Source organism: Hippichthys cyanospilos, chromosome 18 (genome assembly GCF_059441005.1).
Source record: "Hippichthys cyanospilos isolate Australia breed blue-spotted pipefish chromosome 18, RoL_Hcya_1.0, whole genome shotgun sequence".
Lineage (NCBI taxonomy): Eukaryota > Metazoa > Chordata > Actinopteri > Syngnathiformes > Syngnathidae > Hippichthys > Hippichthys cyanospilos.
Genome location: NC_142386.1, coordinates 13545609 through 13573485, shown reverse-complemented (window position 1 = coordinate 13573485; position 27877 = coordinate 13545609). Strand labels below are relative to the sequence as shown.

General features: G+C 39.5%; 3 protein-coding genes across 7 annotated transcripts; 1 reads left to right on the top strand and 2 right to left on the bottom strand.

Annotated features, from left to right (window-relative positions):
* Positions 1–493: 493 nt before the first annotated feature.
* tmem120aa (transmembrane protein 120Aa) lies at positions 494–10690 on the bottom strand. Of its 2 annotated transcripts, none has more exons than XM_088440687.1 (12): positions 10389–10690; positions 9576–9694; positions 9376–9507; positions 9021–9080; positions 8842–8937; positions 8584–8673; positions 5552–5617; positions 5422–5483; positions 5244–5336; positions 4097–4161; positions 901–969; positions 494–835 (listed from the first exon to the last, which is right to left on the bottom strand). In XM_088440687.1, exons 1-12 carry the CDS (start codon positions 10581–10583, stop codon positions 722–724), a joined length of 1161 nt encoding a protein of 386 aa, XP_088296813.1. In that variant the 5' UTR covers positions 10584–10690; the 3' UTR covers positions 494–721. The 2 variants fall into 2 exon arrangements, with proteins under 2 accessions (XP_088296813.1, XP_088296814.1); XM_088440688.1 differs by having other exon boundaries at positions 10547–10690.
* A 1829-nt stretch (positions 10691–12519) lies between these two features.
* On the bottom strand, positions 12520–20321 carry LOC148409087 (hepatic and glial cell adhesion molecule-like). Of its 2 annotated transcripts, none has more exons than XM_088440120.1 (7): positions 20054–20321; positions 18673–19014; positions 17438–17719; positions 15668–15761; positions 15514–15581; positions 13003–13073; positions 12520–12935 (listed from the first exon to the last, which is right to left on the bottom strand). In XM_088440120.1, exons 1-7 carry the CDS (start codon positions 20154–20156, stop codon positions 12804–12806), a joined length of 1092 nt encoding a protein of 363 aa, XP_088296246.1. In that variant the 5' UTR covers positions 20157–20321; the 3' UTR covers positions 12520–12803. The 2 variants fall into 2 exon arrangements, with proteins under 2 accessions (XP_088296246.1, XP_088296247.1); XM_088440121.1 differs by having other exon boundaries at positions 15514–15548.
* A 204-nt stretch (positions 20322–20525) lies between these two features.
* Positions 20526–27871, top strand: LOC148409086 (serine/threonine-protein kinase pim-2-like). Of its 3 annotated transcripts, none has more exons than XM_088440118.1 (10): positions 20526–20677; positions 21926–22201; positions 22308–22427; positions 23093–23187; positions 23286–23330; positions 23404–23619; positions 25996–26176; positions 26238–26411; positions 27522–27620; positions 27729–27871. In XM_088440118.1, the coding sequence occupies exons 1-9, from the start codon at positions 20602–20604 to the stop codon at positions 27611–27613; spliced, it is 1275 nt and encodes a 424-aa protein (XP_088296244.1). In that variant the 5' UTR covers positions 20526–20601; the 3' UTR covers positions 27614–27620; positions 27729–27871. The 3 variants fall into 3 exon arrangements, with proteins under 3 accessions (XP_088296244.1, XP_088296243.1, XP_088296245.1); XM_088440117.1 differs by having other exon boundaries at positions 20598–20825; XM_088440119.1 differs by lacking the exon at positions 20526–20677 and having other exon boundaries at positions 21178–22201.
* Positions 27872–27877: the final 6 nt, after the last annotated feature.

Sequence of the window (27877 nt, the reverse complement as noted above, 5' to 3'; positions counted from 1 at the left end):
ACAAATGAAGTTGAAAGGTTCTAAAGTATGCCAGCGGCTTTGGTTGCAAACAGGAGAGACATTAGGTTCTTTTGACTGATTTTTCCTGTGGTTGGACTTTTCTTCAACAGTTCACACGTAGAACACTTTGGGTTGCTACAGACGGAGCCATAAAAATAAATCAATTTCTTTAAAGTTCTTCGGAAAATAGCACGCCGTCACGGCCGATTTGATGCCAGCGAGAGCATGAACAATCTTACCCCGAAAGTACTTTTACGACCTTAAATAAACTCCCATGTGACCAAAACAGTCCAAAAATAAATATTACTCCGGTGGACTTAGAAATGATATCGAGCTGAACATGTTTCACAGGGGGTACATCACTGAAAAAAGGTTGAGAACCACTGGCGTAGGTTGATGACAGTCTACAATCTGAGAGGTTAGACACCATGGTATAAAACACCATGGTATTTCATTAAGTACAACTTTGTGAGTACATAACACTAAAGCAAGCTGCATTTAAAGAGGAGTGATTTTATTCAGCACGTTTTGAAGGCAAGTAGTACAAGAGAAGAACTCTTTTCCCCTATGGAGCTACGCACATGCTTTCAGTAACATAACGGATGACGAGCCACATCCGCAGTAAGTACACTTGTATAACATTCCTTGAACCCACCACAAATTAGCATCGCTCACTGAGTGATAAGTGTAACAGCAAAATGGAGGCCGAGATGTTGACGTCTTACAAGGACTTGGGTTTTTCTTGGTTCCTCATGTACTTGTGGTAGACCACCCCCAGCGTGGTGAAGAAGTTGCCCAGGAACAGAGTCATGTAGGAGCAGCCACACATCGCCACCTCCACCATAAAATACACCATTTATTGTGAATGTCTTTTAAATGTGAATGTGTTAGGGTGCATACCTGCCACTCTATGCACTCCGGGAGCTGGAACATCTTGAAAAGTGTGATGCCGTTGTATAGCTGCCAGAACTGTAGGAACGGGTGACATCATCATCATAATCCATTTTCGTTTTGTGTATACGAAAAAAGAAGAACTTTGCCTAAAAGCTGCAAGTTTAATGTAACATATCAATGTCGTAAATGCGCTAATGGATAGCAACAGTAATATGTGTTATATGAGTAACAAAGAATATCAAAACACTCACAAGCATATATTTTTTTAACTTCTCAGATGACATTCCGTTTAAACATTACTTTACGCTTTCATGCTTATGCTGTTTTGTTGTTTTTTGTTTTGGTTTTTTTTAAGAGGAGACTGGAAAATTTTTATGGCATTCCTGATAACTTTCAGTGCCATGGACAAGAATTTTCGTCATGTAAAATATTCAGGTTGTGTCAGTGGTGTAGTGGTCCCTTGAGAAGTAGGTATCCTCCAAATTTCACCCTTTTTATACATAGTAAAGAAAAAAACCCGACAGTTTTAGAACCAGCGACATATAAGACAACTCGGACCAAAAATCTGTCATCTGTCAATAAGTATTATAAAAATATTGTGACTTAATTAGGAGCAGTTTGTACTTACAATATGGTCACACAAGCAGAATGAAGGGATGTAAAATGTATTCGTCATGAGGCAAAACTATTTTGGTAATTTTTTAGACATATTTTCTTTTTCCCCGTGACATGTTTTTAGTTCATTTTACTATAAAAACCCGAAGTTAAGCAGCATTTGTGTTTCTCTGTGTTTATGATTGTGTGTCTATGCCAAAAGACCGCAGTTAATAAACAAGTCAAATGCAATACCTTTCTGTCAGCGCTAAACAGTCTGGTGCAGTCTTAATTGAATCAGCTGGAGATAGGGCTGCACAATTATGGCCAAAATAATGATCACAATTATTTTGGTCAATATTGAAATCACAATTATTCATCATGAATGGTCAAACATGTCTATTAATTGCCCTTTCATTAAACAAGCAGTATATAAACAAGGCTTCAATGCTTGATACTTGCAAATAATAATAAGAGACTATAATGAATAAATACCGGTAAATAGTAATTAAAACAAAAGGCAAGTTACTTGCTGAGTGCAAACCAATGAAAAAAAAATGAAGCCACTTAGAACCAAGCACACTTTACTTTTAAGCAAATTCTAATCAATTAGCAGTCAAAAGGTCATTTTCAGTCATTTCAAACCCGATTTATTTAAATTTTTGGGGTTAGGGTTAGATAAGATTTTTCAAAATGTCTCTCAATTGACAGCAAGCACGGTATGTATTAGGAATCAGGTTTGAAATTTGATGCCAATTCATATAGGCAAATAAAGCGGAGGATTTTGCCATGCAAACATGAGGGAAGCATTGCTCCCAAGTGGTAGGATGACAAAGTGCTTCATTTGACATGTACATTTTTAAATGTGAATATCACTGAGAATCAGCTTAATCAATCGTGGCAGCCAATATTGTGATCGCAATTAAAATTCGACTACTTGTGCAGCCCTAGTTTAAGACAGCATAACTTTTACTGTTCATGATACCATCAGCTACTCCTCTGTGGTCGGGACGCGAGGGCAGCAGCTTTAGCAGGGAAACCCAGACTTCCCTCTCTCCAACCACTACAGCCAGCTTTTCCAAGGGCTCCCCTGGCGATCCCGAGCTCGCCGAGAGACGTAGTCTCTCCAGCGAGCCCACGGTCAATCCCGGGGCCTCCTCCCGGAGGAATATGCCATGAACACCTCATTGGGAAGGCGTCCAGGAAGCATCCTAACCAGGTGCCCGAGCCTTATCAACTGCATCCTCACAACACGAGTAGGAGCCCCTCCCAGGTGACCCAGGTTCCCGCCCTATCTCTAAGAGAGAACCCGGGCACATTTCCGCCGCACTTATCCAGGATCTCATTTTTTCGTTCACAAACCACAGGTCGTGACCATAAGGAACATAGAACTCTTCACCTTTGGTTCAGCTCCTTCTTTATCACGACTGAGTGATATAGTGTCTGCATCACAGTGGCTGGTGCACCATTTCACCTGAATATCTCCCGTTCCATCCTTCCCTCAATCGTAAACGAGACCCAGAGTTATTTAAAAACCTCTGCTTGGGGCAGGACCTCATCCCCGACCCAGAGAGGACACTCAAACATTTTACGACTGAAGACCATGGTCTCAGATTTGGAGGTGCTGATCTTGATCCCTACTGCTTCACACTCGGCTGCGAACCGCTCCAGTGACCGTTGGAGATCACGGCATGGAGAGGCCAGCAGCACTACATCATGTGCAAACCGCATAGATGCGATGCTGAGACCACCAACAGGACCCCCTCAACGCTTCATCTGGACATCAACATGCTGTCCATGTTAGCAGGCTTGGGGAGTCCAACCCACACTGGAAATGAATGTGAGTTACTGGTGGCAATTTAGACCAAACTCTGACATTAGTGATACAGGGGACTGAACAGCCAGTATCAGGGCATCCGCTACCCCCTACTCCAGAAGCAACTCCCGCAGAATGTTAAGGACAATCAGTGACGAGCACAGAAGTCCAATAACGGAACACCACTCAGGTTCAGATCGGGGGAGCCATTCCTCCCAGTTAGGACTGATACCAGTACCCAAGCTGTGTGTGGAAACAAGTCCCACTATGTCTAGTCAGGCTTCTACCTCGCCAGAAGTGATATTCCATGTCCCAAGAGCTAGCTTCTGTAGTCGGAGATCAGTGCACCATGGTCCCCATCCTTTGCCGCCGCCCAACTTTGTGCCTAGCCAGGCTACCAGCCATCAGGTGTACACCGAGCCCCACCCCCAGGCCTGGCTCCAGAGGTGGGCTTTAGTGACCTGCGTCTGGGCAAGAGAAACTGACGTCCAATTGTTGTATTTGTAGTATGGGGTTTATGAGTCGTGCTATGTCTGGTCCCTCACCTATGACCTGTTTGCCATGGGAGACCTTGCTAGGTCAAGACCAATCGCGGCGCACCTTTTTTCTAAGTTTGGTCTTGTGACCATCATAGGCTGAAGCATGATTGAGCGTTACCTGAGCCATAATGTCATATTCTGTTGACAAAAAAGTCAAAAAATGTGTTAATTGATTTCAAATAGTTTGATGATGATTTAATAAGTTAGTTATCAAGTAGATTCCGTATAAGCGAGCTTTGAAAATTCAACTCACGTGACCAAAGAACAAGAATGGCAGCAGGAAAGTGAGCCCCCTCCACATCCAGGACTGGAAACCCTCTTGAATCACACAAAAAGAAGAACCATGTTCCAAAAATGAAAAACAAATTCATGAACCAAATGGATGATTGACTAATGGATGGATAGATGTATTAAAACAAAGCGGGTAACCTCATTAAAAGTCGAAGTACATTTCAGATAAGGATGTGGTGAACACATCCAAGTCCGAATGACTTGACACGAGATCGGCATAGATCGTATTTCTCTTCAGTATAAAATGACCTCACTTATAAGTCAAGCCCCCACTCTTTTTTTGCTGCAAATTGGGTAAATTTTACAAAAATGCGATTATGGTTATACAGAATGGAACAGTACGGGGTCTGTCGCCATGTTCCTGGGAATGAAGATAGCAGTGATGGCATGGATTGATAGCATGTGGACTTCCACCCATGTCCCCCACCATCAAAAACTGATTGTTATTTTGCTGTGATAATGTCTCCCCTAACATTTTTGGAACCAGGGCCAACCCTGACGAATAGAAGACGGACGGACAGAAAGTGTAAACAGACTGGAAGGAGCTCTGAGAAAGGTGCAGGTTCCTGTCCACTCTCCTCATGAGTAAAAGGCCCTTGTCTTCCTTCCTGTTTGTTTATTAAATATTTTAGGTTGCCCGAACCTGACAGTCTGCCAAAGAAAATGAGCAACGCAGTCTCATTGTTGACAAAAAAAGAGGCAATTAGGCCGCTCTTGACAAAAGTGCCTTTTTGCAATGTTCTGTGCAACACCTATAAAAAAGATGCATACTGCATCAAATTAGAGGTGTATATATATATATATATATATATATATATATATATATATATATATATATATATATATATATATATATATATATATATATATATAATCATTTTAAAGCTTGTACATGACATGAAATGACTTATTTCGTGTTCAAATTATTGTTAATTAAATACAGATACAAAATTTGTCTGGTTTTGAACTATGCGGTTATAAGTCGACCCCCCTCTTCAATATGTGGGTTGAAAACGAGGAAACGAAACAGGACCTGTACTCAGAGAAATATGATACTCAAAATCTAGTGGCTCAAGACTCAAAATTGGGCACAAATATATGAAACTGACCAACAGTGAGGTCCATGGTGTGTCGTTCTCCGAGAGCTCGTAGCCTGTACAAGCAGCCGCTCTGGTAATAATACTGTAAAAACTGGACAAAACCTACAGAGGGGGGAAAAGACCTATTACACATAGAACTGCTGTTTAAACATCCAAGTCAAAAACTTCATGAAATGGGTTGGTTTACTTTGATACAAACAGTAGGAGAGGAACTGATTCCTAAACATTTGGTAGAGAGTCCCCTCTGGCCTGTAAGCAGAGATGACAAAAAAGTTATGAAGCGTGACATGACTTGACAGAACTGAACTTGGACTCACCAAGTGAGCATGACTCCTGACAGAAAGGTTGACACGTAGTGATGGAACACCCACCAGCCTCGGATCCTGAAAGCAGACAACAGCTGAGGCACCAAGCAGCTGGTTGAGATAGGGAGGAGAATTGATAAAAAAATGTTCAACTCCTATCCCATTCTCGATTCTGGTAAACGATTTAATTCTTTTTCAATTCTTTTATCAATTCATTTATCTGAAAAAAAGGGGGAATAAAGAGGTACATTAGCATCCAATTTTGTTTGTCTTGAAGTATATTTGTAGACAAGTTGCAAGTGCAAAAGTAACACAAGACCATAGAACATCCATCCATTTTCTATAGCCGCTTATCCTCATGAGGGTTGCAGGTTTGCTGTTGCCTATCCCAGCTGACTTCAGCCAGTAAGCGGGGGACAGCCTGAACAAGTTGCCAGCCAATTCAAAGATCCAGAGATTTATTGTCACATGTATAGCACAAAACCACACAGTGAAATTCTTACTCTGTCCACCTCCCAAGAAGACCACATTTCAAATCGAAAAAATAATAATGAAATATTAGGAAAAAGAACAGTCCTGAAGGCGCAGTGGTTGAAGTCCCCTGCTGTGATGAACACAGCGTCTGGCTGCTTGATCTCATGTTTGCCAAAATCTGGTCCCCCTTCCGCAACATAGCGCACGCCTCCAGTTCGTCCGCTATATGCGGTGTATTTCCCGCCAGCCAGGCCTTAGCGAAATGCTAGTCCAGGTTCTTAGCTCGTCGCCCGAAGCAACGGACGCCAGCAAGCAGCAGGCCAGGCACCGGTGGCAGCAGCCTAAGTCACTTCACCCTAGCGTGCCTCATGACTTCCTTCCCTCATGGCTCGCCTCCGCCCCAGCCGTAATGGCTGCCGGCCGCTCACGCCCGCAGCTGGAGCCGCCGTGTCATTCGGGCGCAACAGGTCCGCGCCAAGGTCCGTGAAGCCAAATCAAATTCACCCATGAAAGTTCACCGATGAGGGCCCTGCTGTAAAAAAACAGTGTCTACGCCGGGAGAGCGAACAGAAGACGGCAGCCACAGTGGGTGCCATCTTTGTTTGTCCACAAAGAGACAAACAACCATTCACGCACCCAATCACACCTCAGGACAATTTAATTTGTCAGATACACCTGCCATGTATGTTTTGGGGGTGTGGGAGGAAGCCAGAGTGCCCAGATAGAGCCCACACAGGCAAGGGGAGAACATGCAGACTTGACATACGAAGGCCCATGCAGGAAACCGGCACTTGAGGACCGGGTTTGGACACCCCTGTTATATAAGTGATGCAATTTTCCATCAGACAAGCCAGACATAAAACAGATATGGCATCTATCTTTTGAAGTTGCTGAATAGAATATACAGTACCTACAGATACCACCACAAATGTATTTCCAACATTTAATGAATCCGTCTTGTATGACACAGTAACAAGCCCTTTTTTCCCATCCAAAAATGTTTGGCATGGGTTTGGGGGTACTTAGCTGAAAAAATATTTCACAGGGGGTACATCATTGAAAAATGGTTTTGAGAACCACTGAGCAATAATCAGTACTTCAGTATTTCTAGTGGGAAAGTCATAATTAACAAGTTAAATAATGTAGTTGCAAGACTGTTATATACTATTAACATTGACAATGTAGCTCTGTTAAGAATTACCCAATCATGTTAAGAGCTTACGTTAAATGGTAGTCAACCAACAATTGAAGTTTTGTGATATACAATTGAAATATATCACAAAAACCTTTCATTTGCACAGTTTAAACATTTATCCATCCATCATCTAGGGCCGCTTATCTTCACAGTGGTCGCAGGCTTGCTGGTGCCTATCCCAGCTAACTTGGGGCAGTAGGTGGGGGTCACTCTGAATTGATTGTCAGTCCATCGCAGGATACGGATGGACGAACAAACATCCATGCATCCGTCGGTGCGTGAACCGCTTTAAGACAGTTACGTAACCGTGTCATGAACGTTGTCGACACAGCAAGAACGCGCCAAACTGTGTTTATAAGGAAGTGCGTCTGTCAACACGACCGCTGAAACGAGCCAAATCACACGGTTACTTCACTGCCCTGTGAGCGTGTTATCACTCCCAACATTCCAATAATTCACACATAGATATTACAGATATATGCAGATATTTTTTCCATATTTCTCAAACCAATTCAAAATTCATTCCCAATGGGAAACAGTCCAATTCGTTGTCAGTTGGAATTTTAGCTATCATTCCTAATGAGAGACAGTCCCATTTGTTCTCAATTCGAATTTTATCTGTCAGACAACAAATGGCTGCTTGGTACGGTGGTTAATGTACCAGACCAATGCGGAGAGTCTGTGGTTTGACCCCAGACTGGATTCGCTCTTAGTTTGCTTCTCAGATCAATAATTGTTTTTCCAATTTCATATTATTCTACATATTCACGAGAGGACTGCATGTATTTTTCTTATTCTAAATGTTTATCCTTTTCCCACAAATCCTTATTTTCTATTCCAAAAAATCCCACTGATTTACATTGGGTGAACTGACATGTAACTATAAACATTTACCTAAAAACAGTTTATTCAATTTCACATTAGATTATTCATTATATTTAACAAATTATAACAATCTGTCTTAATTCCTAATTAGGGCTAGTGACGCCCCTGGCATACACTACACGAGTTCAGTTTGTCTAGTGGGTTGCCTGCAGGGATTTTTAACGTCCAGCAGATGTCAGTATTTGATGACACAATCTCAACACAGTATCAACACAATGTGTTAGTGTGCAGACACCCTCCATAACGCCTCATCAACCCATCACTCGTCAGATAAGACCACAAAGTGGTCACAAGAAAAAATGTGACTACTTTATTATTTAGAATGTCTTCAAATAAACTCTAAGTATTAATTCACCACTTTTACAAAATATATCAGGAGTCGTGTATAAGTTTCAGATAGCGTAGTGGTTCACTTGCTGATCTTAAGTTTCCAATCAACATGGATGTAAATGTTTATCATAACTCGCTTGCATTTTATTGAACCATGTACCTTGAGCCATTGTTGATGAGGATGCTCTCTCGGATGGTGAGTGTGCAGTAGTACCACACCAAAAGGAAGTTGAAAAGGGCATCTAAGGCTCTGGAAGAAAAAAAAAAGTGGAGCTGTTGCTAACTCAAGCAGGTGCTACTCAAAGTTATACCTGCAGTCATAATTTTTGAAGCAAAGTATGTGAATTACTGCCCATTGGTGGCCATAGCACTTATCCCAGAATGTGCAGCACAATTTATCCACCCCTGTATTACTCACCTGTAGCTGAACAAAAAGCGACACGTAAAAGAAAAGAGGAAGAGGATGACCGTAAGCACCAGCTTGAATTTCTCATATTCGTCCTTGTAGGCAAACCTGCATGGCAGAGAAAATTGAAGATGTCTGCGTGTGCAATGGAAGATGGTCACTGTGACGACAGCCGGCTGGTCGGGACTTACTTTGACTGCTTATTGAGGAGTGTGACGTTGACATTTCCTAAAACAAGAGTGAGGTATAACCTGAAAGAGAAAAGTGGCCCTTCAATTGTTATCAAATCATCTTTTAATGGAGATACTGTACAGCAGGGATCACTAACGTGGTGCCCGCACTTACATTTACATTACATATTACACTTGATTACATATTTATTACAGCTGAAAACTCATTAACATGATCTGTGTCTTCACATAAATTGCTTGCCCTTCGAAGATCAGTGTCTTCACACAAATTGCTTGCCCTTCTTTGGACCAAAGAAGTAGATCACGTTTCAAAAAGGTTGGTGACCCCTGCTGTAAACACTGGGGATAAGCAAACCCGTTTTTCTTTGGCAGGAAGGCTTCCATCTCAGAGAAGGCATCGGCTCGTTCGTCGATTGCCACCTGGATGTCGGTGATCGATTCCACATCCTCTGGACTTAACTTCTGCTCTGGGTGCTTGGCTTTGCATCTAAACATAGCAAAGAGCATGTTGTGTGGCGACATGTTCAGCTGATGTACAAAGGGAGGCAAGCCTACCGTTCAAGTGATGAGGAGAGCTCTTTCAGCCTCTTGCGGTGACGTAAGATGGCAGAAGTGCAGCGGTTTTGCAATTTGGTTACTTCCTCAAGCTTTACTCTATACAAACGATGTGTGTCCTGAGAAGCAAAAAGATATACAAAATATTTTAGTCTTAAAATGGGCTATCATATTCTTCCTATTTGAGTCAGTGCAAATACTTTCTGAAATACTGTTCAAGGCAGACAATTTTATCTGAACATTGTTTGAACGTCAATCTACCTTGTTGGGAATGACAATACACATTAGTTTCTTGTTATATTTATAGACTACACGTATTTGTCCAACAAACTTCTTATTATGACCAGCGCCTCTGAAATATGAACATTCGGGTTACGTCGGCTGTTTACGAACGTAACACCGTCGTAAATCAGGAATGTAGCGTGTGGCTAGCTAAACCATCTAACAACTTGCCTTTTTTAAGAAAATATCTCCTTAAGGTCACTTGTGTATTCTATTACTTAACATGTAGTCAAAAGCACATTTACAAGAAGCTAGGGAAGAAAAATAACACTAAGACAAGAATCATGGTGACGCCTCTGTGCTAACTGCGGTCAGGACAGCCCTCGCACGGTTTATTTTGAAATTATTTCGCAAATATACTTCTTCTGAATATCTGGGACGCGCTAGTCTTCCCACTAACTGTTCTGGTTGACTGGTAACAAATGTTGAATTTATATGATTTAAAAAAAAAGTGTAATGGCATTCATTGCTGAATTCGTTAGCCGCTCTTATTTTGAAGGTGTTCGAGGACGCTCTTTTGAGGAGTGTTACCGTAATGCACAGTATTAATCGCTGAGGCGTCTGGCTTGACTTCGCCTTTGCGTGTGGAGGCTGGTCTGACTGCAGTCCATGACAGGCTTGGGGATCCCTCTGTTGATGCCTGACAACCGTACAAAGCGTACAACTGACAAACAGTGACAATAACGCACCTGAATTTGTTGATAGTCCTTCTCCAACTCTCCCCATTCGCGAAAACACTCCGACACGCCAGTCGGACTGAACAACATTTCGGATCCGTATCGCTGAGGTGGGGAACGTTCAGGAGTTGTGAAAGTGGGCAACAGTTGTTACTTGGTATCAAGTACCTTGTTCAAACAAAAAATTATTTCCGGTTACAGCTTTCAAAATAAATGAGCCTTTTCTTAAGTCTGCTTTCCTATCGTGAGAAACAGAAAATAATATTTTCAACGTTGAACCTAAATCATCTCACAATTTTAAATTTGCGTCATTCCATATGCCTATTCTTAGTGACTTTCTCTTCCATTACCTACAATAATTGAACACGTCTAAAATTATTTAACAACTTCCGTTTATTATAAAAAAGTATAGCTAACTTAACTGTACTGTCAAATTTGCTTCACGGGTGACGTAAGGGGTCTATTATGCTAATTTGCACCCGGAGCAAAAGGTTAAATGTAATTTCTGCAACACTGAACCTGAACCAGTTTTACATTTGTTTTGTCATTGTCCCTTCACATCTTTGTTTTGGAAAGACATTGAGATGTGTATTTGCAATAGAACTGGACATTCCATAACAAATATGAGATCATCTGTGAAGCCCTTTGAGACTTCGGTGATTTCGGTGATACAAATAAAATTTGATTGATTGATTGATTGAAGAGATATCATCACAAAATTTTAATGTATCAATAAGTATTTGAGTTATATGACTGATTTTATTTTAATAATGGGTAAATTTCACACTCATAAGGACAAATTGTCTAAGACCCTTCCTAATTTTAAATTATTTTTAATCGACTTTGACATGTACATTGATACGGTAACTGTAATAGCAAACAAAAAAAGTGAACGTACTTTGTTATATTTTAGGGAATTATTTAATACAACCCCTGATCGTGTTTAATTTCTTTTCACTTTTTTTTTATATATTTTATATTATTTCTGTATACTGTCCATTAATATTGTACTATGTTGCTGACTCTGTATTGTATGTTTATATCGTCCAATTAAAAAAAAAAAAAAAACGGAGCAGAACAGTCAAACGCTTCGTAAAGGACTGGTTAGTTATAAAAACCTATACAGTATTAGCTAATTAACTCGTGCCTACGCACAAGTTTAAATATGTGAGATAACCAAAAATGAAAAGTTAGTATGTATGTATGTATGTTGTTGCTACAAGTCGAGTTTAGACATAACGAGAAGGAAATAAAAAGTATTTTGAATGTCATTCTATAATCTACAGATTTTAGGGAAACTCTGATTAGAAAAAAAAAATGTAGGCACGATCAAAGTTGTAATTACAACAATAAAGTTGTATATTTTGGAGGAAAAGTTGTATTATTTGTTGTAGCATTACGAGAAATAATTGTGTTTCAAGTTAAAAGGAACTTTTTTCTTAGATTACAGGGGTAGTGTCACAAGAATGAAACATAATACCTATCATTTTGGCACCTCAACATCAGATCACAAAATCTGTAATTATACAAATGTATCCATCGATTCATTTTTCATTCATCTACTTGTCCTCAAAAGGGTTGAGAGATTGCTGATGCCTATTCCAGCTGTCTTTGGGCAGTAAGTGGGGTACACCTTGAGCTGGTTACAAACCAATCGCAAAGCATACAGACAAATGACCCACAAATACACCTAAGGGCATTTTAGAGTGTCCAAAATACCTCCTATATATGTTTTTCAGGATTGTGTGAGGAAAACAGAGTACCCGGTGAAAAAACATGCAGGCAAGGGAAGAACATGCAAACTCCATACAGGATGGCCAGAGCTGAAGGCAAACTTCCGGACCTCAGAACCGTGCCAATCTATACCTTTTTATTCAACGGTTTTTCCAAAGTTAAAAAATACAAGACATTTTTTTCCACCATTTTTTCACTACCACTTTAATGTAAGCATTATCATGAAAAATATCAACAGAGCATTTTTTTCATCTACAAGACAAAAGTCAGGCAACATTAGGTGTTGGTGTAATCTTTAACAATAAACATTTTAATGTTTAACTTGCTTGGTTATCAAACCTCCACATTTGATTTCACAAACAAATTATAGCAAATAATACTCCGGGAGATGGCAGGCATGCCTTCCACAATTGAGTGTTTTCCTGTTTTTTGTCCCCTTGTAAATTTTGGATACAAACAAGGCTTCTCAAGAAGAAGTGAACACAACTTTTTAGATCCACGCAGGATTTCTTTTTACATATTTACCGTCATTCAGCTATACGTGCAGTTGGTTTGAGTGGGCAGTAGCCCGCGTAAGAGAATCAACATAGTTGGTGTAGCTAGGTGGATGCTCCGAGTCCAAAGCTGATCCAATGCTGTTAACAGAAGAGTCGCTTGGGGAAAGGTCCTGCAAAAACACGGCTACTTGAATTTCGTAGCAGCCAAATAAACATTTGACAGTTTCTAAGATGTACCTTTTGCTGCAGGATGTGAAGTGACGTCACCATGTTTTTTCCATTGCATTGTGTCACCTCTGGAGCATCCGCTGTGTTAACAAGAAATACCTATGACAATCCACATTTGATTGAATTTCCAATGTGTGGTAAAAGAAATAAATCAATTTATCAATAAATACATTTCTCCTCATTGATAGCTGAGCATGGCTGGGAAGTCAGTGTTTGTGCTGTGTTTCATAGTTAACTCAAAAGCATACTATACACAAACTTGCTCAACACATTCATTGTATAGGTAGGCCTTGTGATGTTCTGCTGTCTCCCTCTTGTGTTACTTCTGCTTTGGTTGCAGAACTTTAATTTACCGGCCCGGAGGGGGCAGAGCAACTGGGTGCACATTTGTATCCCATCAGTCATCAGCCCTCAATTTAAGTCCAGTCAGAACATGGATGGGATGGAGTCGGACTATTCTCTGAAACTGCTGTTTTGATGCTCCTTGTTGTTTGTGTGATTTGTGTTGCCGACTCCCCGAGAGAATCTCCAGTAAGGAAAGTATTGTGGGGGGCATTAGGACTCTAATCCAGCAAGCAAGTTGGAATGAACCTTTTGAACCTTCTGACTTCACAAAGACTTGGAATTTGAAGATTTTGACAATGCTGTACATTTATTTGTTGGCATTGGACGAATGGAAGTGGACTTGAACAGCAACGAGTATATCTTGCCACAGTATGACTATATTACATACGGAGTAGCCTATGTAGTTTGGCTGTTTTTATTTTTCGAACATTAAAGTAAAAGTGAAAACACACATCTATATCAATCAAAAACTATATTTGCTGTCCATTTTATCTTTCTACATCCACCTGACAGGTTTACATTTTATGCATTTCCATGTGGTGTAATGGTATTTTACACCACTGACTTGACTAGACAACTCTTTTCATTTAAAAAAAATCGAGAGTGTAATGGAACACGAAATGGAACAGTCATGTGGCACTATCCTTCTGATACAGAACTCAAACCAGTGTTTCAAATCAAGGGTTCTGTTCCACCTGGGATTCCGTGCAAACCAAAACACTGTTTAAATTTTGCTATCACTACATCTACCTTATTAGTACTATGTTGGGAGTAATGCATTACAAAAGTAATGTTATTACTGTAATGCATTCATTTTTGCTGTAACGCGGTAGTGTCATGCATTACACAGAAAAAATATATATTTTATCTGGTAGAAATGACAGTAACACAAAGCATTACAATGCATTTTTAACCCTAATGTGTTTTTTCCCGCCAAATTCGCAAAACACACCACAAGATCAGAGGAGAAAATTCTGGGGCAAAATGTTTACTTCCTGTTGTTAGTATCTACTGCAGCAGAGATCAGCACCAGACAACAATTTGAATATGGACAATATGTACACAAGATGCGCTTATTTAGATACATTTTGTGCACGACACCTAAAGAGCTCTCCACTTCGCCAAATAGCACCAGTAATTTGACTAACCATTTAGAGAGGTGCCATAGAGAAGGAGGATAAAACAAAGCAGAATTATTTTAAAATTATCGTTCTCTTGCACAGGGAGGCCACTTCCACCTCAAGAGGTTACGAGAGTCATGGCGGAGTATGTTGTATGTAGAAGATAGGTTACAAGACTCATGGCGTAGTATGTTCTATGTAGAAAATATGCTACCATTTTCTACAGTGGATTCACCAGCGTTCAGAAACCTTGTGAGATTCCTGTCGCAACTAGCAATAATGACAAGGTAAGCTTAACGCTAATTTTCATTGTACAATGGCTATTAATAAGAGTCTATAAATAGTTGTGGTCAATATCTATCAAGATGAAGCATACAAAAACTAATTTTAAACAGCATGTTAAATGTTAAACACAATAACCACGATGTAGGCTAGCTGCTCACGTTAGCCCCACCGAAACCATCTATTTTTCTAATTTTTTTAATGACTGTCCCTTACCTAGTAGCAGACCGAACTTGGATTTGAATATTTAACATTGAAATTGTGGAACGCACGGTTTCTGCCTAAAGTGTAAACAATGCATGCTGTGAAGAATACAAATTACAAAAAAAAGATTTTGTATTTTGCCATGTCTTTAACGGTTTACGATACAATCGAGATTAAATGATTTTTACTGTTTTTATGCTTAATTAAGCCAAGTTTCCACTGAACGTGGAATGAGGGTAATGAGCTACATTTAGAATGGCAAATCCATATTTCCATTTATGTTGGTGAGAGTAATAGTAGTAGTAGTATACAGAATACAGTAGTAGTAATATACAGTAATATTGTAATGTAACACATTTCTTTGAAATGACAGTAATAATTCATGCATTAGTTTTGAAGTAACTTACCCAATAACCCATAACTGTAAATTATGGACCAGCAAAAGAATTTAAAATGCCCACCTCTGACATATTTTATACAACTACTTTTGCTATATCACCAAAAGTCATATCTGGATTGGATTAAATACACAAAAAAACAGATGAATTTTCAGGTTATAATTTCATACCTGAATGAGGATTTGGTGTGCGTTGGTTATAAAACCTAGAAAAAGATTTTCTTGTGGGTCGTCTTGGCCTAATCAAAAGAAAACTCAGTGCAAACATGATGCTTATTGAGTTTTATACTGTTTTTTTTTTTTTTTTTTTTTTTAATGAACTTACTTTTTGGATGGTGTCCAGCAGGCACATACAGTTACCAAGGTGATAAGAAGGAAGATGCCACCAGTGGAGAGGATGATATAAACAGAACTTCTTTCTATTAAACATGAACAGTTAGGCGGGTGATAAAATGATTTTGAAAAATTTTATCAACTGTCAGGGTGTTCTAACCCCTTTTAACCTCACAGGCAGAGAAAGGACATACATTAGGTTTATTAGTCATAGATTCTTTGTTCTTTGTGAAAAGTGGAAAATTTTGCATGTTTAATGTCCCCCTGACTGAGGTGCACGCATGCTGCAACAGCTAGGTTGCTTCCTAAGTTATTTACTGCCATTGATCACTATAGATGTAATTTTTAACTTGGCTGGCAATAAATAAGGTAAGCCATGCATTGCCATTAACTCTTTCAGTGCCAAGTGTTATCTGAAAAAGCAACACCGAGAGGGCCAGCCGACTTTGAACATTTTGATGCATTTTTCAAGTCCGACAGAATATTGTATTGTATGACTACGTAGACGCTGATGATGCCATATGAAAGATTGGACTCCATTCTTTACCTAGAACAAAGTAAGATGGTACCTTATTCTGTTTTTTTAGTAATCTCAATTAGAAAATAGGTCAAACAGGAGCAAATCTGCTCGTTTGTGAAGATGTGTTTTCTGCACAAGAGTGATTTTGACACAAAAAGTTTTTTAGTAGCATCTGAAACATCTCAACAGTCCTTCGCTTCAATAAAACATGAATAAAATCAGTGAAAATGTTATGGAAAAATAACAGTTTGCGTGTTTATATAACTACTGCTTATATGGCACAATGTTATTTTTAGCACTCGGCATCTAGTGCAACCTGTCGATCCCGGAAGGGGACTCCTCCCACTTGTGGTCCCGTCTGGAAGGTTTCTCATTTTTCCTAGATGGAGTTTTTGAGTTTTTCCTTCCTCTTCTGGGCGCATAGTTTGGGAGATGCCACTGTGTATTTGTGACGTTCTGTAGGATTTCTTTTTCACCTGCGAAGCCCTTTGAGACTGTGCCGTTGCAGGGCAATACAAATAAATTTGACTTGATTGTTATAATGTTCAACTGGCATAATATTAGGAGAAGCGCTGGTCACGTGTTATCTAATCATTACAAAAAAAAAGTGAATTAGAATTCTTGTCACTGGCACACTCGTATTACCAAGTATTTTACATGATGAAAGTTCTCGTAGATGGCACTGAAAGAGTTAACACGTGTCACGATCCATTTTAATGGGGCTGGCAGTGAATGAGATAATGTTCTAATGAAATACCAAGAGATGAATTTTTCTTATTAAAATACACATATCAAGACAGCAGTTTACTGAACATAATGACGTGTATTTTGGGATGTTCATTTACTTTTATTAATTTCTTTAGTATGTGGCTATAGTCTCATTCTAGTAGTTTTTGCCAGTGTAACCCCTCTTGGGGGCTAGGGGTTGCTGGACCCCTGACCATCTGACCACTTGACCAATGACCAGGCGTCATATTTGCCAGAAGTCGATTAAGGCGTAATTTGAGTAGTAAAGGCGAGAGAGTGTTTTAAAGCAAGAAAAAAGAGCCATATGGGCTCTCGCCATCTAGACCTCTTGAGCAAGCCCGCTTTAACATCAGCAGTATGAAACTATAGATAAATCTTTTTCCAACCACGATGCTTGAGTCCAAGAGGTCTTCTTTTTCATCACCAGCCAGCTGGGCCAGAACCACTATAAGCGTGAATGAAATTCACCACAATAACAAGTTTTGTTTTACTCACTGTAGACGCTCAGCCTTATGGGAAGGCTGGTCACAGCACTGATGGGGTTTTCCACCAAGCAGATGTAGACGTCGTCGTCCGCCATGGTGACCCGAGTGATGGTGAGGTGCTTGTGGTCTTGAGACAGCTGCAGTCTGCTGTCGTTGTCCAGCACTTTGTCACCTTTCAGCCACTTGTACACAGCGCGGGTGCCAGCATCATGAGAGCAGTTGAGAACCACGTTTTCACTGCGCTCCAGCACAGATGATGACTCCGTGTGGATATAAGCCCGAGATAATGGCTCTGGAAAGGAGCATTTTTAACAGTGATATCCATTTTGGGATTTCTGCTAAATCAACCCTCTTAAGATCTCAACTTCAATTCTCAGCAGCCAAAAGGCTCAAATTAAAATTGAATTGTATGAAAATGAGGGATTAGTAGATGATGCGCAGTTGGAAGATGAATATGCAAAAACTTTAAATGTATTCTCAGAAGTAGGGATTTTAAATTGGCAATGTCCAAATTGCTATAACTTCACATTTTGAGCTACCTCGATGTATTATATAAAATTATGAAGGGAATTAAGCGTAAAATTAGAATATATCAATATCTCAATTTAAATTTTTGGAGACATAAGCCTTGGTTTATCAAAAATGCATCACATCTACTGTATGTCATGCATTTGGAATTTACTTTCCAGGGGTCATTCGACACTTCCTGAACATTTTAATCTGTGTTTTAATCTTGGTAACAGTAAAATTTGCATCCTAAATATACCATAGATAGATGGATGGATGGATGGGCGGACGATGGATGGATGCAAATAGAGGTAGATAAAAATAAATAGAGACATATACAAATAAATACAGTAGAGAGATAGATACAAAGAAAGAAAGTAGATAGATACAGTAGATTGGTCTATTCTCTGATTAGATCTGTTGTTTTTTTTTTTAAGCGCTTTTAGGTGATCGGCTTGAAAATTCTGATCCTGTAAGACCCAGTCAAATCAATTAACCCAATCTTGGATAAAAGTAACCCATTATTGCTATAAAATCCACATCCAGAAAGAAAATGCAGTTGAGTCAAATTGATCCAAGTGGATTGGTCCATCGTTGATCCAAATTTTGTTATGTCTGATCCAACTTTAATAGTGTGGTTCTTATTTGACTCTACTTTATAGATGAAATATCTCACCCAAAAAGTTGTGTTGGTCTCTTTTTGATCCAAGTGTTTTGAGTGTATGACGGACCTCTTACCATCCACAGTTAGCACGACGCTGCCCTCTCCCGTAAACGTATCATCCGTGATGGAGATCTCCACGTTGTACACACCCTCGTCCGAAAGCCTCAGGTTATGCATGAGCAGGGAGCCGTTCTGGAAAATCATTAGGCGGTCCCGGTACTCGGGCCTCAGGGTGCCCACGATGTCGGTTCCGATCGACTGCACGACGGTGACCGACTTCTCTCGACTAAGCTGCCATTTGATGACGGGCAGGTCGGCGCTGAAGCTGACGTAGTGAACGGAGAGGAGTGCCTCACCTCCTAGGGTACCTCGGATGAGAGGGCTGGGGAGCGTCATGTTCACTGCTAGCACCACACCTGCGAAGACACAAATATCGTGAGAGGCCTTCAAAGGTGAAAACAGGTCTACTGAAGGGGCCAAATTCAGTGCTAGGGCGACTCTTTGCAATGCCATGGTAACCTAAAGACAAAAGTCTGTCGGATGTACAGGCTAACATCCGCTAACAAAGTGCCCATTGTTCCCCTATTGGCAAGCATGGGAGCTATACAGCTGCCAGGCTCCACTGCAATAGAAACAGAGCCGCTCAGTTACTTTGCAGCTTGGCAGTGGCTGGACAGTGAGAAAAGGCCGGACACTCACATGGCAGAATAATGTCCTCTCAAGAAAAGTTAATGTCACGCAAAGATGGATAGCACGCACACACATACAGTCATAAGTGAAAGGAAGTCAACTTGTTTAAAGTATCATGGTGATATTTGTGTCTTAAAGCATAGAAGTGCTGCTGTAACAAAATGAAAAAGACAGCAAGTGCACAATATAATTAACACATTTTATAGCAGTTACCTCGCATTTGTTTTGGCAGGTATTTTAGTCACAGTAGTTTTGATTTTTATGTTTTTTTCCCTCTATTAGAAAAACATGACTGTATTTTGATATTTTATGAATGATTTTAAATGTTATGTTTAAACTGTTATGTCTTGTCAGGAAAAAGTGCTGAAAAAAATAAGACTTTTTCAGCTTTGTACAGCCATATCTCACTGCATTGTAAATATCATTTGCGTTCAATGTTTTTGTCCAATATGGCACGTTATTTTGCTGCAAGACAAACAGAGAACCAATGACAAATAAAACTGGTCTATAAGAAAAATTACCTCACCTTTGAGAAAAAGGTTGCTGTTAAACGTGTTTACTTAATTATGGAACTAGCCCATGTATCATACAAAGAAATTAAATCTCAGTGTTCCGTTAATTACCGATAGAAACCTTTTTTTTTTTAGCTCTTCCCTTATAGAACAATAAAATACTGTTGTTTTGCATTCTTCTAATAAAACTTCTATACCCCCCCCCAACACACACGCATTTTGAGTTTTGATTCACAACAAAAATGTGACTAACCTGTGTGGAAGAAACCCAGACATGACAGAAATAGAATCCCAGGACTTATTGTGACTTTTGAGTCAGGCTCTGCCATCATCTTCATCGTCAGCATCCTCTTCATCTTGACTTTCCGGCTCTGTTGGCCGCGCCCCTTTTCATGATGACGTCACACGAGCGTTTAAAAATCTACTACGAACATTTATATAATGAAATAAATGTTTAGAAAATGAACAGAATTAACAAATCAACGGGAGAAACCGCTAAATGAATGCAACGATGCAAAAATGTAAAATGTGAATTAAAAAAAAGTATGCGAGTTTAACAAGCGAGCTTTGCATTACAGACACAACATTCGTGTAGCATGATACATACTAATTACGTCACGCCTCCCAACGTCACTTGGATGCACGTAGGGCGAACAGCGCCTTTGCGAGGCTGGCGTTCGAAAGGTGTGCAAACCGCACCTGGAGCTCAACTCCAAAGAGCCCAATGCGCACACAAGTCACTCAACTAAAGCATGCACGTGCTCACGCGGGACGCCAGATGCGCATCTACGAGCGACGCACATGTCAAGGGTGAGGGGGTCGGGGGCGTGCTGCAAGTCAACCCATCACACAAGCCCCACCCACCCCCAAAATAATGGTGACCTTTATCTTTACATTATGCTTATTAAAAAAACATGCATTTGTTAGTCTATTCGTTTTTACCACTGTTGGCCCACCTAAAGAGATGAATTGTGGTAACGAAAAATGCCTTACATTTACAAAATCGAGGAAGCTAATGACAAACGGTGAGTAACTGTTCTTAATAAACTCACCCTGATACTAATGTGAGAGTGTAAATGGGAATAAACTTTATGTAGGTCCTATTCTCTGCCCTCTAATGGAAGAACATTTAACACTTTCACCATCATTTTTTCTGAAAAAAAAAAAAAAAAAAAAAAAACCAATTTATGGCATATATTATTTGTTTGAGAGGCTAGGTTACATAGAAAGAGTTTAAAAATGGCCACTTCCATAGATTACCATAGAATTTGATACTCGTACAAACAGTGTCATAGAAGTGGAGATTACTTTGTTGCCAAACACGAACACACACACACACACACACACACACACACGCGGGAATATGTACCTATTTATACCACTGGGTTTCAATTCTCTCACCAAGAAATACCACTGGAACTATGTCCCATAGATCAGGGGTTCTCAAACTTTTTGGAGTCAGGGCCCTTTTTAGGAAAGCAAATTTTCCAAGGACTTCCCATTGCAAAGGTTTGCAGAAACAAAACGAGACCAAAAAAAAAATTTAAGCCAAACATAAGTGCCCTTTTTATTCACCAACAGATTTAATTTGACAACAAGTATATTTGTACATTTCAGTTCCACCGAGGTTCAGAAAATAAAAAAATGCAAATTGCACGCCTCCTTATACAACAAACCGTAAATTAATATACCACATTGGCTTTGCTGGCCTGCAGTTGTCGACACAAAACGAATTGACAAATTTCAAATTACATTTTTAGAAATATATTGAATTGATTGAACTCACTTTGAGAACTGCCATAGCCCACGATACTTGTACACACACAAAAAAACCGTGCCGTGCCAGAGAAGTGAAATTGATCAGCAAACGCCAACAATACATGGTAATCAGTGTAATCTATAGTTAGAAATATATTCAGCACAGAATATCAATATATTTTTCATTGGGTCACAAAGTAAATAGGGCTGAATGTTACGAAAGCAAAACACAACTAGAATATAAAAGATTATCTCCGCATGGTAGATATAGATACAGTACATACTTTTGCTGGTGTTCATTAAAACATTATTATGATGCATGAATAGACGAGAAAAATCCCGACTGAACTGAACATTGTATCCAAAGCACCAACTCATTGCAATACACGGCAAAGCCGGCAGGCCCCAAAGCCAGACCACAGAAGCAGTGGCATAAAAATGAAGTCCAGCCCCAACAAGACTTGCTGTCCTACGGCTGGCCAGGTGTTCCTCTGCGAATCTTCTCGCAGCCCTGAGACCGATGCCCAAGTCACGAGAGCAAAGAGGAAAGTGGAGGAGGACGCCAAGACTCCAGCCAGGAAGAAAAAGAAAGCTTGTGATCTTACTAAGGAAAAGGAGTCGTCCTGCAACTTCGCTGACAATTGTGAGTGCAGCTGTTCCAACGTACTGTATCTTTTACCAAGCATATTCTTTCAAAACTATCCCTACATGACAATTTAACGGGGAATAACAGTCTGGTTATCTTGTAGCAAACCTGCAAAGTTCTCAAATGGATGCAGAACCGCTTGGCTTCTTTGCGGAGGATAGACCAAGTGTCCAACAGAAGAAGATTAAGCCCATTGACAATGATGTCTCAGGAGTTTGTTGGGGTTTGTGCTTTTTTTAAAGATACAATCCAATAAATCCTAAGACTAACCCTGGACTGACAGCTGGGTGAATAGGAAAGAGACTGATGGGTATATAAGATGGATAAACGGACAGAAACAGATGTATGAATGAAAACATTAATGAAAAATGACACGAACCAAGAGATAAGACAACAGAAAGATGGGAAAATGAATCAAATGTACAGATAAGACGGATAAACATTTTGAGAGACAATTCAGAAGACATACAAAAATGCAGTCTCGATTACAGTGGTTCGCAAACATTTTGAGAAGATGATGAAAAGAGGCGGGACGGACTAAATATGAGCAGACGAACAGGAAGCCCCTAGGGACGATCGTTGGCGAATGTCGGTGAAGGTAGGGCTACTTTTATCTCATCGGGGTTAGTCCATGGTTGTGAATTTTCACCTGTACTGCTCTTGAAAAACGTTTGCAACCTTGAACAAACCCCGTTGGGAACAAAATAACCGATACCATCACCGGCACAAGCCAACAGTCATCCCTCAGGAGATCTTAAACAAAAAAGACTTGCCATCTTAGGAAGATACAAACATTCTTAGAAATACCGTATTAGCCAAGTTCACAAATCCATACCATACACTCTTCATTATGTGAGGTGCCCAATATCTCTTTGCGTTTCTGTTTAGCTCAACTGGAAGTCAAATACATGCAAGAGAGACTGCTGGCCGAGGGAGGCTGTGGATCGGTGTTTGCCGGCTACCGAAAAGTGGATAATTTCCCAGTGAGTATTACATATACGTTACATGTGCAAATCATGCTGTTCACAACAGCCCTAGGTAGTACATTCAGCCTGTGTTGACCTAAGTTTTTACTTTGTAGGTGGCCATCAAGCACATCCCAAAAGACAATAACATAAGTCTACAGGTAACAGAGGGACAACTTTATGAAGTGATTACATGACTTAATGCAGTTGCTCTCCTGGCATCTGATGTTCTAGAAACATAAGGACAGGATCAACATGTCCTCTGAAGTGGCAGTTATGAAGAAACTGGCAAAAGACTTGCCCAAGGGGCGCTCACCTTACGTCACCCTGCTTGACTGGTATGACCTGGGCCAGAAGCTCATTCTTGTCATGGAGAGGCCTGTTCCTGCTGAGGACCTCAAAGAATACATTAGCAAGAAAGGAGGGTGTCTTGACGAGAGTGAGGCTAAGGTATGCTAGTGGGGGATCTATGCTAATTTCTGCCTTTGACCACAGTCATCGACTATTTTGAATAATGATTCAAATGGGTGGACAGAAAGACAAGATGGGACAGAAGGAAAAAGGAATTGGGGAAGCAAATTAACTCATTCAATGCCAGGGACGTACAATATTTCCACATTTTTTTAAGATTCCACACATTAGATCCCAGTTAAGTATTAAATCAATTCTTAAGTATGTCTGGACTTACAGTAACTCCTTTAATGCCAAGCGTTATCGGAAAGGGAAACCTCTCGAGTGCCAGCGTATTTAGCATTTTCACTCATCTTTCAAGGCCGACGGAATAATGTGTGCTATGTCTACAATGTAAATATGGGTATTATCATATGAAAGATTGATGTCAGTCCCTTACTTTGAATTGCATGCAGGTAATAGTGCTGTAAGTGTGGAAATACTGCCATCTAATGGTCACAGTTATCACTGCAGTGCTCAATTGGCTTATATTAGGTGAGCATTAGTCAAGGGTATCAGCGACCCTCCATAAAATGTGCAAACATTTATTTATTATAATTATTATTTTGAAAGATTAGAATTCTCATCCATGGCATTGAAAGACTTAAAAAAAAATGAAAATACGTCCCTGACAATGAGTTAAATTGATCGAACTAAAGACGAATGTAAATCCAGTATACAGCAGATGCATGGCGGTGGATCAACTGGTAGACAAAGGACAGACATAGAGATAGACTGACCTACAAAGTCTCCAAAATAATAGATGTGTGGTCATACATATTGACTGTTGTTCCCAGAGATGGGCACATGTCTCAAAGGCCATGTCCAAGTCAAGTCTGATGTCCCTGAGCCCAAGTCTGAGTTTTTTGTAATTTCTTAAAAACTGTTAGAATACTTTTACAGTATTTTGTTGTTTTGTTGACCATGTCACAGCTGAAACATGAAGCAGACTTCAACGCTGTCTTTTTTTTTTTGACGGCCCCCGTTCTTTTATTATTACTTGAGGCGAGGCAGTAATTTTTTTCATCAAGTCGAGTAACCTTCAAAACATCCATCTATCCATTTTCTACAGCCGCTTATCCACACAAGGGTCACAGGCTTGCTGGTGACTATCCCATCTGAACAGCCTGAACTGCTTGCCAGCCAACTGCAGGGCACACAGAGACAAATATCCATTCACGCACCCAATCACACCTAAGGATAGTTTAGTATGTCCTATACACCTGCCATACATGTTTTTGACTGCGGGAGGAAGCCAGAGTGCCCGAAGAAAACCCAGGCGGGCTCGGGGAGAACATGTGAACTCTCGAGTAGATTGATTTGCATGTCTCAAAACAATAGGCGACTTAATCAGGTCTGAGTCAAGTCCCCATCTCTAGTTGGTCCATTGAAAAAAAAAATGCCAGTTGGCTAAGAATTATTTTCTTACCAAGAAAACCTAATTCAAGCCTTTTTTTAAGCATGTTGCAAGTTAAATTTAAGCAATTAGCACTCTATGTAAGGTCAAACTTGAAATAATTATTTTAAATGGACATGCATTTACAAAGCACTTTTCCACTCTAGTACTCAAATTTACACTGTACACAGTATTTATCTGTAAAAATAAAACTTGTCTCGATAAATCGAGCATGTTTTTTCCTCGTTTGGGGCTAGATTTAAAAAAGTTGTCTAATGTAGTGTAAAAGTAGTAGTGTAACCAATATTTTCTAATGACGTTAAAATTAAACCTGTGTAAAATTGTCATTAAAACAATCATTAAATAGCAACATCATTAAATAATCAATAAATTCCAATACGTACTGGTAATTTAACTTAAAATTTACAGGAAAACATAGGTGTCTTGCTGAAAATGTTTAAAACAATGCTTATTTGTAAATTCCTTCAAGATTTTGTTTTTGCTATTATTTCCTAAATGAAGAAAAATGACCTTGCAATAAGCTGAAGATAATTCAAAATCACCTTTTTATCTTGAGGAAAAATAGGAATGTTTTCAGCAATCTTAATGAGAAAATGCCTTAAATTACTTTGGAAAAAGAATTTTTTTCTTAAGACTTTTTTGCTGCACAAGATATTTTTCCTTTTTAGACAAAAAAAAAATTGAATATATCTCATATTATATGCCTTTTTTACTGTCTTAAAATTGACTTTTTGCAGTGTTGATCAATATGTACTATAAAACAGAATTACCAAAAGACTAATCCAAAGACAAAGATTGGTTTATATGTAGACTGTCCTTTGGTCAATACATATACAGTAGCTATACTGACTGCACTCAGACTGATCAAAAGGTGGATGGGCAGAAAAATGGCTGCTAAGATTAAAACAACCATACAGGATGATCAGTCTGTCAAAAATGCTCTGGTGTTTATTTTACAGGTCATACTCAAACAGTTGCTGGATGTGGCTCAAAAACTTCAGGAGAAGCACATCTTCCACCGTGACATCAAGACCGAAAACATCCTGATTGAGAGCACCCCCAACGGCCTTCATGTACGCATCATTGACTTTGGACTCAGCTGCTTCACCAAGAAAAAATCTCTCTACCGACTGTTTTTTGGTAAGACTTAAGACTTCTACCTGTCAGAGCCTTTTTCTTGATTGTACACTGGGCGTTCCAGGAACTCCTTCTTTGGAGCCCCCCGAGTGGCTCCGCCATCAGTGGTACCGGGCGGGCCCCACCACTGCGTGGCAGATCGGGACAGTACTCTTTGAAATGCTCCATAACGATGTGGAATTTCAAACTGAGGGGTTCCTTAAACAGGAGGTCAAAATCAGCAACAATATTTCAAATGGTAAGAAACACATCTAATGAGTGAATTACAAAGGAATGCCTCCCACTCTAGCCCCAAACTCTTCCAAAATCGTTGACAATCTATATACATTTTTCAGCAAAACGGGCAGTGATTGGAGGGAGAGAAAAAAAAAAGAAAGAAAAAATAAAACGCATATTTGTTTTTTTTCCTTTGACCTGCGAATATATGACTCCATGGATTGACGCAAATTTACTTTGATATCACATACCAAACTAGGACGCAGAAGTCCGAAAATGTTTTTAATAAAATGAGGATCCCATTTTAACTCATTCAATGCCAGAGACGTACTTTCACTTTTTTTTTTTTTTTTTTAATCCGTACATTTAAGCCCAGATACTTACTGTAAGTATTAAATCCATACTTAAGTACATTAAGGACAATATTTTCCGGATACTTAAGTATCTGGGATTGAATGTCAAAAACGTGAATAAACGTGAAAATACCTCCCTGGCATCGAATGAGTTAATTAAAAAAACAAATCTAGAAAGACAAAAACAATCAACCAGTAAAATACAAAATCGATTTAACTCATTCCCTGCCATTGACAGTTAAAGATGTCAAATTTCCAATTTCACTGGGCTGGCAGTAAGTTAACTGGAAGATGTAAACTGCCTGATATTTATAAAAACAAAAAAGAAAAATAGAAAGTGTTTTTTAAAAAGGGTGACTAATAATAACACAAATTGAAATAATATAGAAAAGATTAAAAAAATACAGAAATTATTTAAACAAACAAAAAAACAATCAAAATTTTAGATAGTGTTAACTTAGCGCTCAAAAGTAATTTTTGCAGATGAGAAAAATGGGGCACTGCTGTGAAGCAATTTGTATATCTTGAAAAATACACCTTAAAGTGGCTTGGTGAACAAGTGGTTTGCACATCTGTCTCAAAGTTTTGAGGTTGAGAGTTCAAATCTGGGCTCCGGCCTCCCCCTAAATCAAAATTGTCCTTTCAAGTGGGTTTTTAAATGTGACTGGTTGATTTGTCTGTAAACCTGAGTTGGATTATACTCCTGCTCAGCCAGGATGGATGAGTGCTTTATAAAATTACAATTGCTTAATCGTTCTCTTCACATTAATTGGACCAAGATTGTCGGGATTTCCTGCAGAAGAGTCTGACCCCCGCCCCTGAAGAACGGCCCACCCTCAATGAGCTGCGGGGTCACCCGTGGCTCAGATAATGTCATGGTAAAACTTTTTTTTTTTTTTTTATAGGAGATTCATCATAGCAGTAAAGCATGCACTGACACTTTAAAGTTTCTGTGAATTCACCCCTGTAATTTATCTTTGCTTCAGATTGCCAGGATGAACGAGATCCCCACAGTTTTAAAAACAAAAAAGAAAATGGAACAGTGAGGATTCTCATCCATTCACCATCGGAAAATGAACTAAACCTTCTTTGTTGTTTTTCTACATTAAAAAAATAACTTAACTTTTACTGACCA